The 17,378-nt window shown below is 31.0% G+C and overlaps 1 protein-coding gene across 4 annotated transcripts; it reads right to left on the bottom strand.

Annotated features, from left to right (window-relative positions):
• Positions 1–881: 881 nt before the first annotated feature.
• Positions 882–16,981, bottom strand: LOC125075943 (mediator of RNA polymerase II transcription subunit 23). Of its 4 annotated transcripts, none has more exons than XM_047687813.1 (18): positions 16,926–16,981; positions 16,785–16,851; positions 16,469–16,713; positions 15,676–15,808; positions 15,267–15,449; positions 14,299–15,071; positions 13,721–14,121; positions 12,972–13,146; positions 12,437–12,606; positions 11,035–11,153; positions 10,561–10,748; positions 9,053–9,233; positions 8,353–8,498; positions 6,546–6,769; positions 5,239–5,478; positions 4,441–4,921; positions 3,713–3,919; positions 882–3,494 (listed from the first exon to the last, which is right to left on the bottom strand). In XM_047687813.1, exons 1-18 carry the CDS (start codon positions 16,928–16,930, stop codon positions 3,356–3,358), a joined length of 4,077 nt encoding a protein of 1,358 aa, XP_047543769.1. In that variant the 5' UTR covers positions 16,931–16,981; the 3' UTR covers positions 882–3,355. The 4 variants fall into 4 exon arrangements, with proteins under 4 accessions (XP_047543769.1, XP_047543773.1, XP_047543770.1 ...); XM_047687817.1 differs by having other exon boundaries at positions 4,441–4,885; XM_047687814.1 differs by having other exon boundaries at positions 16,941–16,958.
• Positions 16,982–17,378: the final 397 nt, after the last annotated feature.

The raw sequence follows: 17,378 nt of genomic DNA, 5'->3' as shown, positions 1-17,378 counted from the left end.
AATATATAAGTTCATTACTGACAATGGTATGTTAAAATAACAAATCAAATGACGACTTGAGATGTTATTGCTACTTGCTATGAATAATAGATAATATTATATGAGAAATGTCATAAAAAAGATGAATTATAGATTTAAAAAAATATATGACAATAACCAATATTTGGATAACCAAAAATTTATTCTTAAAATTTAGATGATGATGATTCAACAAAATATTCTTTTCTAAGTAATAATAATCTACATATCCAGAAATATTAAAATGAATACAAAGCGCCTCACGTTTACTTAAAGATAAGACTTATTTAAAAAATTTGATCTTAATTCATTATAATATATTCTAATGTAGAGACTTGTGTTATGTGTACTTTCTTAAAATTAAGGATCCAAAAGTTATTCAAATTAAAATTCAAAATTAAACCAATATATAAATAATACTTCCAGAACCAGGTACCCGTTGCCGTGTGCATATTGAATAATATTATTTAGCTTAAAACCTTATTTAGCCTGAAACACGCTGAATATTATGGTACGTACGTACGCTTTTTATAGATATTGTGAAGGAATTTATAATCTTTATTCACTCACTATGATAGTATAATTTGTTTTCTTTTGATTCCTTAATTTATGTGATAAGTATACAATAACAATAACAATTTATATATTATTATAACGAGACTATTCGTGGAGTATTTCTTAAAACAGTTAAAGTTGCGGTGACTATTGCTTTTCAGAATATTTGTTTCAACAGACAGAAACAACAGGCACTTCGCCATAAAACAGTGGCAGCTTGTAACATTTATTAACATTATCCAAGCACGAAGTTTTTGTTTTTTTTATCATTTTAATTTCTGTATCTAACACCAAACTACAAAAGTATTATCAAAATTTATTTCACTTAAACTATGATAGTTGTTTAAATGTTCATGAAAATATAGAAGCAATTAGGAATTTTAGTTTCATAATCATTTTTGTATTGTAACATAAAAAATTCAATTCCTACATTATTATATTAAATAATTAGTTATTAAATAAAGCTTTAATCTTTACGTTTTGGATAGGACTGTATTAAAACTTAATTTGTGATTACCTAAGAAAATATTGCATTTGATTGTGATTAATGTGCGATTGTATTGTGGTCATTTTTTTCCATTTCGAGTGATAAACTTACATAATACCTAATTATTATCAAAAACCTTACTTATTTAAAAACCTAAATAACGGCTTACTTTCTAGTGCTCGCTTTGATAGTTAGGCAGTTTTCGAATATTAATTATTATTAATAGATACATTTAATATTTGCCGCCCTGAAGCTTGGTTATTGTTTTGTTTTAGTAGAATTTCCATGATATATTTGAAAAAAAAAACTTATTTTAGCTTGAATTTATTTACACAAGGTAAACTAAATCCCCAAAAAGTTCCTTGGTGACCTGCTTCAGAGTGGCAGTTATATTAAAACATAATTCTCACTTGTTACATAATTTTATATATGTACATATAACAGTCAAAATTTGTTTCATTGCTTTTATATATTCAAATTCATGCAATGTTACATAATGTTGTAAAGCAGTCATATATTTATAAATTATATGGTAAAAAAACAAAATTAATTTGAAATCCATAGCAAATATTTTAATTAACTTTAGAATAAAGAATAAGGAACATTTTTGAATGAATTAAATGTATCATTCATTCTGGCATACATTTAAAGGCCATGCTACTTTTTATGAAACTCGACTTCTTATTTAGATGATCAATTATATAATTACACAATTTCATAAAGTATGATGTTCATATATTTTTAAAGCAATTGTGAGAAAGTACACTTAAGTTACATAATATACTTACTAAGTATATAGTTTGTGATGTTTGTATTGTGATTTAAGATAAATTGTATGTTATTAATAAAATACTATTAACTTCTATAAAAATACAAATAAAGATTTTTTTAAAGTAGTATGATTTTTTGTTCTGATTTATGATACCATTATTATTAATATTAAAAACAAAACTTATGTACATGTTATTTATTTGATGATTTATTTTTTCATTAAATCATTTTTTACCAAAATCACAACATGACGCATGTATAATTGAGCGGCCCGAGATCATTATTAAATAACTGCTTTTAAGGCACCGAGACAAGTGATTGACAATGTAACATTATGTATATAATAACTGACATTAACATGTTGCACAAAACGAAGTACCTTACTGTTCGCTTCCTAACATTCTATATTCCAGAATTATCGACGACACCCACTATGTAGCTATATTTATATATATCAAAAAATATATTCTCGTTTCGTTTGTTTATATTACTTATGAGACTCGACACCAGCGTTCCATTAACTGTTGTCAGTAATTATAACATTTTATATTTAATTGTCAAAAGACTAATAATTTCCTTTTCATTATTGATTATAACAAATATTGTACGTTGTTTTATTGCTTTCACTTACTATTAAGCAAAGTTTGTCATTATAATAATCATTTATATATTTTGTACTAACTGTAAGACCATATATAATAAATATATAAGTAATTCTACTTCGATTCTGGCTTAAATTACATTGTCACTTCAGTTAAGCTGTCTAACATTAAAATAAAAGACTTACAATTCACTTAAGGTCAATAAACTAGCGTTCTAACACATCTATTTAGTATGTTTGTGCTGTTACTTTGGTCATGTTTAGAATCTTCTATTCATGAGACTGCAATAAAATTATATCCAAACGAAATAACATTTAATTTTAAATTGTTCTTTGTAATGGCCATACATGCAATAATATACAGGTTTATGTGGGTATTGAAAATTGTATAGTTGTGACATATGCTTTACCTGGTGTGTTTTAACCAGATCGATTTTCTGTTTCATATACCGATGCTCATGTACTAACTTGTATGTCATTGTGTATGGGCACCACTATTGTCAAATATATTAATTTTACTGGTGTATAACTCAAATGTTAATGTAACATACAAATTAAAAAGTTTAGTATTACGAGCCTCTAGAATTGAAAATTGGCATTAGTTTAAGTTTATAGTACATTTGTTCATATATATAGCAATTTACTTTTAAAGTAATAGAAACAACATCAATTCAGTAAAGATTTATACGAAAATGTATAAAAAAAATGGTATAACTACCACATGTAAACCCAGCCTACATTAAAACTAATGGATGGTAAGATCACTGAGCTGTATAATACTTTATCAGGCGCCATCGAACAATATCGATTCACTTGAAAACAATTTTGTGTGTCACTTCACTTCACTTTGGTCACTACAGCGACGCCTGTCACTCGGAGCTGGAACTTGAGCTCGAAGGCGTGTAGCTGTAGTAGTCGTTCTGCTAGGCGGTATTTATTTGTTCAACATTGAGATGCGTGATGAAACGAAGACGCATTTGCAAAGCGGGACGCAATTTACGTATGACGCTTTCGACTTCGTTCTTCATTGTGTCGCCAACGAACATGTATTTAATGTGATAACTGGGACGAGTTAAAGTTATTATTATAGTCAAAGATAATAAGTACAAAAGACAATGGTTAAATATTTTATAAAAATATAATATTCGAAACAGACTCAGAAGTGAACGATAGAACGTTATAATTTATAAAAATATATCAGACTAAATGTGAAAAAATGTGTCTTTCTTCGGTTTGAGTAATGAGTAAATTAAATAGTGCATGTAATTTTAAAAGGATACAGCAAATCGCAGATAGGGTCGATATACTGCAAATGTGGTTGAGTTTTGTCGATATGAGCCAGCAACTCGTACAGTGCGATGGTGATGTCCATCACCGCTCGGGACAGGTCCGAGTTGAATCTTTGCAAGTAAGGTCCCACGAGGTGGCACAGGAAAATAAGTTGCATCTCTGTACGTATCTCGGGCGATATTTTATCTTTGACGAACCTGAAATTGTGTTAGATTTTTTTTGTTTAAACTCATAAAAACAATACAATTGGATACTATCTTGGAATAACTAAACTAAATTTGACAGAAAATTGACGCAATATCGTAAGTCGATAGCTTGATTAATCTATGATATTCACTATGGATTTGCGAAAAGAATGCGTTTTTAACGTCGACGAAACGGTTATCGGAATTTTACAAGTAAAATTAATGTGGAAATAATTAATTAAGTGTAATAGTGTTGTATCATAAATAAAGGTATATTAATCATAAACTCTTAATAGTGCACAATATAGCTGAGTTATTAGCAAATCGCATGAAATACGTAAATTTAAGGTTTGTTTATCTTTTTTTCTACTCCCATTAGAATAGGCTATAGTTATAAATTTAATTTTATCTTGCAAAGTAAGTTGCATTAAAAAGTAAAGAGCTTACATAAAAAAATGTTTTTATTTCAATTATATTGCAAAATAAAAATGTTATCGTTTTTTGTAATAAAATGAAAACGTATACAGACTCACGTAGGAACCTGCATTATCTGTCCGGCGCCAGCGTGATACCAAACAGCGTGAGCCAAAGCCAGCGTCAAACTGTACTTATTCTCCAGCATTGCATCGTTAGTGGTCGTCAAATTGAACAGTTGGAACGGAGTGTGCGGATACGACCATTCTACCATATCGTTATTCGTTATCAATTCCAAAATACGGTCGTGTATGACCGTCCAGTATGGGTCCGGTAGCGCTGCCATTATGATCCCTATTGCGTTTATCCAGAGTTGAATTTTCGTTGATGGTATAACGACAAAGCCCTTCGTGACGACATCGAGAAGGCTATTCCCAACGATGTTTGGTGTAACTGGCAGTGACATCAACTCCACGCAGGTCACGTAAAGGCAATGCGCGGACGGGTTCGGGTATTCGTTAAAACGCCAATCCGTGTTTGGGAAGTGCGAGTTACCCATCATCGCTGGGATTTCATTAAAGAAATCGTTGATGTGATGATCTTGTTTTGAATTCAGTATCATTAATAGATAAATTAGGATTAAATTCTAATTAAGTAGCCATCTAACATTCTGAACATTCAAAGGCATAAAAAATAACATAAAATCATTATTCTTATTTAGGACTGGGTTGAAAATAAATTGTCTTGTATAAATATGGCTGTAATTGACTACAAAAATAACATCCTTCTTTTCTTATTAAATTTCATAACCAATATTTTGAGACGAGGCAATTGTAAAATGTAAACTACATTGGAGTTATTTTATTTAATACGAACTTATGAATAGCTGACGCTGTAGAATATTTTAAAAAGGATACTATCAACCATACGGTTAATCAAGCTTAGATAGTAGTTCAAATCTGGAGCCCAGGTCGTAGCTTCAACCTCGTTCTTAGCGAGGTAGGTCTGGAATGTTTCCGTGGTGGCCCATCCGGCGGACCTAACATCTTTCAACGAACCCAGTACAGCATTGACTAGCTTCCGTTTGAGAAGAGGTTTGTCACGTAACTTGGACTCGTAATAATGTAATGTATTGTAGAGGAAGGTCACAGGACGATCTGGAATTGTGTGATACATAATTCAGTTAATAGCGATATATTGTAAAATCTGTTAATTATTAACCAGTAAAATCAAATTTACAGTATATGCATGTACTAACACATTGACTGCCTAGCCCATTTAAAAACGAAGCAAAATGCAAAAAAAATACGAATATGTCCAACTTCTCGTTAATCGAGTTAAAGACAGTAATCGCTAAAATTTAAAATAATTCTAAAATATTACGTTAACTAACAAAAATAAAAAATGATTTGTAAGTCAAATCACTCAAACGCACGCATTTCAAAAAGAGAAAATACAAACATAACCTATGAAATATTTATAATCTTCAATTGCCAATAGCGAGAGCTGTCACTTTTGATCAAAAAAATAATGTTTTTGAGAGAACACCGAAAATAACAGCTGCTAATAGAATTAAAGAAAGTGGAAATATCAACATACATTTGGACATTTGCGGCAACATTTCAAATATAAGATCAAGACAAATTTTTAAAATTCTAAATCATATTTATTTTCTCCGCCTGAAGCTCAATCCGTATTTAGTGTAAACCTTTCTAGTTTCACTAACAAGTTCTATGTCAAGATTCGAAGTATTTCTAACAGAAATTACGTCGGTAGTCTTAAAATCTTTGTGCTAACAGATGTATAACAGAGGAGCAACGAGTCTTCTCTATTAGCCAGTATCAAAACCATAGTGCACCATCTTCAAGGCAACGTGATTTCGACATCTCTGCTTCAAGACGTTGGGAAACGAAGACAGATCGATCAATTGAAATAAAACTAGATTTTAACGGATTTAATCGCGTATATTAATTATTTTAACATCCCGACATTTCGAGCACTTTGCAGTGTTCGTGGTCGCGGGCAGACTCGAACACTGCAAAGTTTTATTTCAATGTGTAATAATCGCGAAAATGTGTAATATCGCAAAAAATAAAAACTAGTTTTATTTCAATGTGTAATAATCGCGAAAATCTAAGACAACATTAGATCGATCAATTCCGAAAACATGTCACCCAATCCACAATAAATCATGTAATTGATAACTGGAATACTTTGTACTCACCATGAAACTTGTACAAATATCCCAGGTGTTCCAGTAGCTGTTCAAGGTTCTTGCTGACCTGCGGTATCTCCAAGTATCTGTGCACCACTATGTCCATCACGGGGATGAATCTTAGGCAGACGTTACTGAGGTAAACTGGTATCGGTCCACCGTAAGCTCCACTTGTTTCTTCTGGAGCGAACTTCTCTGGGTACTTGCGGTGAAAGGTGGAATGACGTTCGTACCTTAAATATATAAATTATATTAGAATTCATATTTCACGTTATTATAAAAATATAGGTCGCCACTTGACAAGATTATATAAAAAAAATTATTCACCTTAGTCTAATAAAATACTGTCATTGATATATGAATACAGAAAACGCAATTAATTTTCTATGAATTCATTATTTAAGAATTAAACTTTGAATAATAATCAATAGATACATAGCGGGTATATAATACGACGACAAAAAATGCTTTCAGGAGGTATGTCTTTGAATAAACAACATTTTGATTTAATTAGATTAAATAAATTATCAGATCGAGTATTAATTTTAAGTAGTGGGTTGCCCGCGAAACTTCGCAAAAGATTCAGCTTCAAAAGATTTCTTAGGAATTTCGAAACTTATGACAGGTTTTTTTTTATCTAACTTCATTGTAAGCTCCAAGTCCCTTATCCTTATTTTGCACCAAAATGATGAAATCTTTTTTTAAATGAAATTTATAATTTTAATAGATACATTGGCTCAGTTACAATTGGGGTTTGTCTATAACAATTTACTTTAATTTTGTTTACGTTTTTCCTTTTTTTTTAACCGGCCAGTAACTTTTTTCCGCTCTCTAAAATTAATTCTTTACTAAATTGTAACAATTTAGTAAATTGCAATAAAGAATTCTCTTTAATTTTCTTCTTATCTACGTTTGGGGTTCTTCAAAATGAGACCATAACCGATTTTTTATATGCAGCTATCGTCCCATAGTCACTGGGACAAAAAGCGTCTTATGGTATTGATATAAAAGATTACTTTTCGCCGGTTACTCATAATTTGAACAACATTTGCATGTTTCGAACAAATTTCGATAACGATTTTTTTGTGGAGAAAAAGGTCTGCTTTGTTTACCCTGTATATACATAGGTTTAGATTACCAAACATTATGTCGTAAACAACATTTTATACTATATATTTTGTAACATAATCGACTGCACTGCGTTGCCTTAGTTTCTGAGAAAATTAACAATTTGCGTGTTTTCGATTCATTGGTTTGAATTACACGCATCATTAGTTTTAGTGAGCACTTGCATATTTTAGTATTCTATAATTGCACCTTACTCGTAAATGTCTAATAATTTTTTACTGGTTATAAATGGTTTTAATAATAATTACTTTCTCTTCTATTATCATTGATTGTATTTATATTTTGGTGTACTTATTATTTTTTCGGATGGCTCGTCGAAGTCTGGTATTTTAAATGTAAAGTTATAGGATTTTTCGGTCGAAAAATTCTTAATAACAGCCCGGTCAATAAAATCACGTAGAACGTACTGCACCAGAATTTTTACCGGTCGGGTCGGATTTGCCGTCTCTTCGGATTATGAGAGTGAGTCAATAGAATGTTTGCGTAAAAACGTGGACACTACGTCCCGAATAATTGGTTTGTATTCCATTAGACAGGTTCATATATCATAATTTTTTGAGGTACAAAATCAATTTATAAGATACAAAGCGTTAATCTCATAGAGTACTAGTTTTGATGTAAAAAAAAATTAACAGTGAATTTTAAGAGCACGTTTGAATATATTTTGTTTCGATTTAATTTAGTTTACCAATTATTTTGCTTCCAATGCTCCGGCGAGTTCTCTTTGACGAAGTCCTGCGCCCTGTTTCTTAGTTCGGAACCCTTCAACAGCAACAGCTGAATGATGTAAAGGCACACTTGACTCTCGTTGCCGTCTGGATTTGGACGGAGGACCTGCAACAGCGTTATGAAAATATTAAATTAGTTTATTTACTAATGACTTAATATGTTTTGTAAGAAACAATGTCTTAATATAATAACTGTGCGATGACAAACCGTAATAGAGACATAAGTTCTAACGCAGAGTAATTTTTTAATTTATTAAAAAACATATTTATTGAAATAAAACTAGTTTTTAACGGATTTAATCGCGTATATTAATTATTTTATTTTAACATCCCGACGTTTCGAGCACTTTGCAGTGTTCGTGGTCACGGGCAGACACGGACGAAATCCGTTAAAAACTAGTTTTATTTCAATGTGTAATAATCGCGAAAATCTAAGACAACATAACATATTTATTAGTAGCAACTTTTTTCCAAATAAAAAAAAAATGATGAACATCTTAATATGAAATTATAAAAAATACCAAGATATTATTAATATTATAAGAGATATATTTTAAAAATGTAATTTTACTGTTACTCGTTTCAATAATATAAGACAAGAAAAAAATAATTAGGCATTTTCGCAAAGACCTTTGCCTCGAGCGCTGATAACATACTCACGAGACACAAAACAAGTCTGTCGATCGTCACTATGTTGTATTTCCATATGATGTCGTTGATCGCGTCCACACACTTGTTTATATGAGGTCCTCCGGCGGGATTGGTAACTTCGAATACTAGGTAATCGCAAAACTTACGGAGGTGTGCCGATAACGCACGAGCTCCGATACGTTCCAGGATTCTGATTAAAGAAGAAATATTGTTTAAAAGGGAGCCAAGACGATATATACGTGCATATAATAATTTACCGCATCTCGTGCTAGTCAGTGGACGTTAACACTGGGAGAAATTCTGTATTAATAATAATAATTCTGTATTTTGTATTAATAAATGCGACAGTAACTGTGTCTGTCTGTACCTAATTGGATGATATTAGGTATTAAGCAAGCTTGAACTCCAAGGCTACTTATGCTTTTTATGACTAACACCTGATATCCAACCCCTAAAACACAAGCGAAGCAGCGGGCGACAGATAGTATTATATATATATAACTATCAACCAGCTAGTAATGTAATTAAAGTAGCTCCAAAAAAACCGTATTGTTGAGACGCATTAGGTATTTTAAATATTCGAATTTTTAGATAGTGTTAATAATACTATCAAAAAGTTTTGCGACCATTAAATAGACCTTTCCAACGACGATAGGTAAGCAATACGAGTCGATGGACTTTCTGTTAGCTATTATTGAGCCCGACGGTCATTTTCCTTTATCATCGTCATACCAACCAGCTCGAGTGTGCTACATTATTGTGTTAGCACTAGAGCTGTTTTGGTGGCAGTTTCAAATTAATAATTTGAATGTAACTTGTCGATATGTACTTGGTATTTTTTTTTAAATTGGTAATCGGTTAGTGGACTACTTTATAATAAGTGGTTACCAGAAATATTAACAATCGCAAACGCACCCAAAACCTTGAGAACTACGATGTTATGTGCCTTGTACCTGTGTAGTTACACTGACTAGCTCGCCCTATAAGCCGGAACACAACGATACTAAGTATTGCTGACTGGTGGTAGAATATATGATGACAAAGCTTAACCAAATTACAATATGTACCAGCTTAGTTTAGCTCCCGCGAAATTTCGCGTTTATACAAAAGATTTTATAGGAATTTCGTAATCTATGACAGTTTTTGTTTTGATTTTATTTCATTGTAAATTGAAAATCACTTATCTACATTTGGCGCAAAAGTGATGAAACTTAAATTAAATAAAATTTTTAATGTCAAATAGTATACATTATAGTTCAGTTAGAATTTGGTTTGTTAATAACAATTTATTTTATTTTTTTTCGTTTTTCATGTTTTTTTTCAGCCGTAATACCGTTCTCTAACCGGTTTGTACATTTTTCCTCTCTCTAAAATTAATTCTTTGTTAAATTGTAATAATTTGCAATCAAGGAGCTCTTCAAAATGAGACCATAATCCATTATTTACGTGCAGCTATCGTCCCATAATCACTAGGACCAAAATCGGCTTACGCTTTTAATATATAAGATTAGACTAACTTGAAAGCGATAGGATTGATCCGATTTGTTTCAAAAATCATCTTCCACAAGAGACACAGGAACAGCGGAGTTCCGGGTACTGAGAAGTGCGATATTATGTCATTGTCGTTAGCCATAGACGTCCACTTGCGGTATTCTTCTTCTACCGACTTCTTTAGGAGCTGCTTGTTCTCTTTGGGCGCCGGATTCTGTGAGATAATTGTATTAATACGTAGCCACTGATTGAGCTATTGAGTATTTCAAGAAAATAGTCAAACAAAATTTATGTGATTAAATAAAAGATAGACATTAACAATACAATACATTAAAAAAAAGTTAATTTGAAAAAAAAAACTAGATGAAAATTACACTTTACACTTTCTACACGATCAAAACTTACCACAGATTTGTAAAAATATAATCTAACCCAATTTCATCTGAACTAAAATATCTTATTAATCTTGAAATATATTTAAGAGTAACAATTTTTCAAACCTGCGAGAAGAACTCGACGAGTACCGGCGGGAAGCATTGCAGAGTGTGCTGCGACCACAAGTGCGGCGTGTTCGTCATGATCGTAGTCAGTAATTCTTTGACAGCCGCGCCGTCGTTGCCTATAAACATAAATTGTATTTTTCAAGAAACTAAGAGTCATCTAACACTAAATGTCAATTTCTGCCTATAAATACTCAATGTGTGTATAAATGATAAAATTATATCTCTATGATATAGAAACTCTGATGATGCTCCTGAAATTTGAAAATTACATATAAGAAAATAATATATGTAATTATTATTCAATTGCAGCAAAAGTATTAAAAAAAAAACGTTTAAAGACGTCTTGTAAATAATAACGTTAATAATTGTATCTTTTGTTGTTTTTTTTGTTTTGTTTAATAGATCATTTTATGAGAGACAATTAGAATTGAGAGCAAAGTGGCAGAAGGCGGTACGACACCTATTGCACTTTGCTCGAAGCAGTAACTATAATATAAATTCCAATTCGACAGGATGCATTCATCCTATATATACATCCTATATATAAAATACCATTGTATAGAAATTCAGCTAAAACATTAAATCAAAATAGAGTCAAACTGTAATCGTAATCAACATTTCTGAAATAAGATTTGAAGTAAACAATTTACTGAACTGAATCTTGAAGCCCATGTAATAGATTCGTCACATAACATATCGTATCGAGAAACATTTACATAACGCGTTGATTAACTTCCTTCGCTAGCTTCGCTCTGTCACGTGACAGTCAATGGCGAAGATTTGAATTTTTCATAATATAATAGGTGAATGGACTAACTTCGAACGACTCACTTCTTAAACTGTTTACTAACTCATATGAGTTAGATAGAGTTATGTACAGTCAGAGTAAGAAAACCTTCGTCAGTTTTCAAATTCATTCCTTTATCAAAATGTAAACTCTTAGTACATTTTGAAACTAAAGCATTAAACAGAAAACTGTACATAAAATTAAATTAACATAGTATGATAACTAGGTTCAAAATAGTGTACATTGCGACGCAATATGTTATACTCAACCGGTAAAGCAGATTATCGCGCATACTGAGCACACGAAAATAGACCTTAAGGTTTAATTTAACCTTTTCTTACTCCGACTGTATATTATAAAACAAAAGGCAGATGGAGCGCGCGAAACATAATCACATATCATCTCATATCGGTTATTTTTGGTTATTTGCGTATACTTTTTCACTAAAAATTAATAATGAACTGCTTATTTTATCTAAGTAAATAGTTTTATTCATCAATTTTTCATTCATTTAACAATACATCAATTTAAATGAAATATGCATTCCAATAAGTACAAATGCACTAAAGTCAACTGTTACTATAGATAAAAAATCTTAAATCTTCATCTTACCCGCTCCAGTCATATATATTCCTCTCGCTAGAGTGAGAACAAGTACTCGGTTGAGCTCTTCACTCTCACTGGACACGAGTGACTTCGGCTCAGAGACGACCCTCGACATTTGGAGCTGGACTCCAGAACTGCCCAAGCTAGTTATGAGCCTTAACGCTGTGCTTTCAAAACTGAAATTTAAAAGTTGCCACATTTTTGCTTACTATTAATATTAATCTCCTAAATAAATTAAATCTCGTACATGAAAATAAAAAGATATATATCAAGTGAAAGTTACAAAAAGCAAGTGTTATAAACTTTGGAAAATGAGATTTTATACCATTTATGCATAGAATTTTCAATTATAGTGCTGTTTCAAAACAATTCGCTAGAGCGCCGTTGACATATACATATGGGTTTGAGTAACGATTTCCTTATCACTAGAATTTATATTTATGCTATAAAATTAAAGGGTAAATAGTATCTTTTTGAAACACGCTTGCATAATTTATCGCAGGCAAAACATTGACAAGTAATATACAATATCTCTACAAACCATAACTGTAGCTGATTTTGATTGGCCTGTGGATAAGCAGCTAGCGAGTGTATATTTGATAGAAGCGTGACCCTGTAGTGAGGCTGGATGTGGTGTATTCGATACGAGAACATATCGAGCAAATTATGAAGAATACCCCACGCGTGGGACTTAAATACGTTTGGTAACAGTTGATCTGCAAATGAGAAAATACTAGTTATTTGTTCTTAAGCTTAGTCAAATTGGGAGTGTTTTACTTCAAACTTAACTTTTCGATTTTTATATATGTATATTTTAAACAATTCTGAATAATTATCACAAAAATAGTTTTCTTATTTCTCGTGTTTTCTATAAAACTACAATTACACATTAAAATTAAATAAAAACAAGTTACGACATACACTGACATATATATTCATATATAATTTACAATAGACTCTTTGTTATATTGAACATAAGCAGATTTATTTCACGCATTAATTTCAACTGTAAAGTATCTGCACCTTACTTATTAATAACTATTATTAACTTGTATAACTAAGGAAATACGAACTTCTTTAAAAACCATAATATACCCAAGATATGTATATCTTCAACTTTTCTATTTTGCACCGAATACAGACTACAGTAAGTTACATGCAGTTATAAAACAATGATCAATAGAAAATAAAGCTGTCATTTACCACTGAACAATGAATCAAACCGAGTTCGGTCAGGATATAAGGAACTCGTTAAAAACTTAACAAATGAAATGAATGTTTCATACTTACTTATAAACCCTTTGATACCCAACGATTCTATCTCTGTGTAAACAAGCAGCCTGCTATAAGTTTCTACGAGAGCCGGTGCCATCATATTGCTCCCTGGTATATTTGTCTTATTTTGAGCTAACTTTGCCACATGAGTTACTATTGAGTGTATTAATGACATCTTACAGTGCAAAGTTAAGCTGTCCAAAATACACATTGACAATGGAACAGTCGGTAAAGGTGTGGCTGGATTGCCATTAGGCATGGCTTTCTGACTTCCGAACAATGTCTCTATAATTATACCCATTGGTCTGGAATAGTATTCTTGATTAGTTGAATAGGCATTACAGAGTAAAGCTATTCTGTAGTCCGAGCCCATTAGAGTCGGTGTGTTGTTTGATGTCATAAGATGTTGTAGAAATCTGTAAGAATGATCATTACGTTATAATGTATATTTGAATTTGAATTTCATCATAAATTCAATTGATGTTATTTTCATTAAGAAATTTCATTTTTAAAATTAATTTGAAATAATATAATAACTCTGAGACATGACAATGATATGAAGAAAATAATTTTTAGACTTGACTTAGACTTACTCATATTGAACTTTAAGATTCTGAGGCATCGTCATAGTTTTGTGTTCAGACTCGGCTTTTTTCAACAAATGCATCCATATACAGACAACAGCCATTTGGTGTGTGCAGTGTGCTCTTGTACAGTCGGGAACGGGCAAAGGTTCCTTTTCTGGGTAAAGTAACTCGTGCAATTTGATGATTGGCAAGAAATTCGATAATGGGTTTCTCTGTATGCTTCCAGATATAAATTGTAAAAGTACCCACATGAGGTGATCCCGACCTTTCTTTAGATCATGACCAATTAATTTGTTATGAAGTCCCATTACAATGTTAGGAAAGGATGCAAATCCTATAAGTATTAAATATATGACTTGCGATGACAAATGTAACCAACACCAATGAGTTGAAGACATCTCATCATCTTCATTCTCTTGTTCACTTCTCTCCATCGGCAATATCATTAATTCCACTAATTGATCCTCTAGTGCGATGCAACGCTGTTTGTGCTGTTTCTGTAGACCTAACATTGAGCACATCATATCTCTAGAATAAGGCTGTTGTAAGACATGTCTGAGTAGTGCAATTTGAGGTTTCAATAGTTCATCATCATATGGCAGATTCCCCTTGAGAGAGAACTTTAAAGTTGTAGGATCTAATCTCCAAGGATTTATGAGATGATCAGCATATCCAGAAAATTCAACCACCGGTAGCATTTGTGAGTGACCAATGATGGAAACCATTTGAGCACATGGCTTAAAACTTTCAACAAACATTGTGAGAAGTTTTGCAAGTTGCTGTAATAATAGAACACATAACATAAATAAAAAAAAAAACCAAGAAACAAGTATCCTACCATCTCATGTTGAAAATTAACATTTAAATTAAATTCAAAAAATGACTTTGTTTAAAGAAAATACAACAAAAAATATTAAGAAAATATATATTAATTAAAAAATATTCCTTTTAATAATTTGTTTGTAAAACCATACCCAGTGCGGCCAATGGTTATTGTCAGGGTAGTCTTTTTGAATCTCTGTGACAATAAAGTACGCAGGCAGCAATGAAGCATTGCGATCAAAGATGTACTCAATCACATTATACAATGCTTTCATTTGTGGCATAGTGCTTGAGTTTAATCTGACAGGCAGTGTTTGAGCTTTTTCTCGGCATCCCTAAATTGAGTAATAATACCTTTTTTTTTAGTAGTTAAAAATTATTTGTAATATTAATAATCATCAATAACTTTTCCCTTTATATAAATAAGGAAAACAATTTAAATAAAAGACATTTATTATTATTATTACATAATATATATGTATGTAATTTTAATCTTCCTGGACTTAAAATAAGTTCAAATTCAAATTTTATTTTAAAAAAAAATGTGAGATTTATACGAACCTTCATTATTTCTCGGACCCCCTTGTAGTCGACACCACCAATAATTCTTCTGATCAAATTGAAACATTCAATCCAATAATCACTATTTTTATATACAAGTTTTTCACTTGTTAATATGCAATCACACAACATTCTAAAATTAATAATCAATTTTAATTATTTTTAAAATACTAAACAACATTTTTAGTAGAAAATATATATAAGAACATGCGAGCATTGTTATCATGAATATAATGGAGTCCTTAAGAGTGTAATAAAGATTTCCCTACAAATTGATTGAATTGTTTAAAAAATGATAAATTTTCATTGCATTGCTAAAACAGTGATGATAGAAAGAAATTCAACAAAACAATGTTTATAAGTAAAGTAAAGGCTATTAGTATTTGTGCATTACATTAAAAAATAAGAAACTAAATCATGAACTAGTTAATACAAAGATTGTATTCTTGATCACAAAAATGAAATGGATGGTATACTAATAAATCCAACATGGGTACAAGCACACTAAAAAGTCTTCATTAAACTCATATTAGCAGAAAGAAATATCAAATGTTCAAAGAATAAACATAAATATTGGATGACAATCTTATTTCATAATTATCTTTGTTTTATTTTTATAATTGATCCTAAAATAATATAATTTGAAGAGTGGCATTGTAATTGGATAATCTCTGTCAAATAATTATTATAGAATTTATATTATCTACACATAAAGTTCTATGAGCTAATGCAGAAAAATAACGTAACATTATAAACAAAAACTTTGCAATGTAACTTATTTTCAGAAACCTACCTTGCCTGAAGTACATTTGTATTTACTAAATTTTCTAAAAGCCCCAAAAGCTGTTTCATTTTGTATCTATTTGTGAGAACTGCAGTCAGAGTCAAATATTGACGAATAGCAGACTCCTGTAAATCTGCACTGGGGGTACTCATGACCGCACACAATTTCTTTTGATATACAGATAACCTCTCATTTTCTTGATCCTGTTTATGTACCAGGAAACAGCTGAAAGCCTCCTCTACAGTTTCCACTCTCTAAAAATAACACGTTCATATGTATATCTCTATAAATCGTAGAGTTAATAGCTTAAATAAAAAGTACATACCAAAATTTCATTCACAATATTGGCCACTTGTGAATCGGCCATTGTAAAAATAAAATTGGTTGTTGTTCTACAAAATATTCATTATTTATAAATAACAATATTATATTTTATAAATGATACACAGTATCTTCATTTACGTACAACATTATTTTTCACCTAAAATGATGGAATAAATCACACACCAAACAACAAACCCGTAGTTGACAATTGACATAAATGTGTCAGGAGAAGTGTGTTGTTTTATTTGTCTTATTTTAGTAATGCAGAGGTTTAGCTAATACAGCCTAATTTATTTACTGTACTTTTTCTCGAATTATTAATAAAAAATATTTTTAATGGTTCTTAAAAACGTATAACTAAGAACGATTGTAATTTTCTTTTAAGGTTAATTTTTCAAAACGGATAGCAAGCTTTCTTTTACCATAAGCGATTTTTTTAAAACTGATGTCAGTTTGACTATAAATACGATATATCATTTTAAAAGGGTAAACGTTACATTTATTATATACCCTCTGTGCTTTTTTATACCCCTAAGCATATGTATGCAAAATTTCTTGCGAAACACATAAAGCTTCTTGCGTTCGTCAAGTGGGA

Source organism: Vanessa atalanta, chromosome Z (genome assembly GCF_905147765.1).
Source record: "Vanessa atalanta chromosome Z, ilVanAtal1.2, whole genome shotgun sequence".
NCBI lineage: Eukaryota > Metazoa > Arthropoda > Insecta > Lepidoptera > Nymphalidae > Vanessa > Vanessa atalanta.
This window is presented reverse-complemented; position numbering and strand designations above follow the sequence as displayed.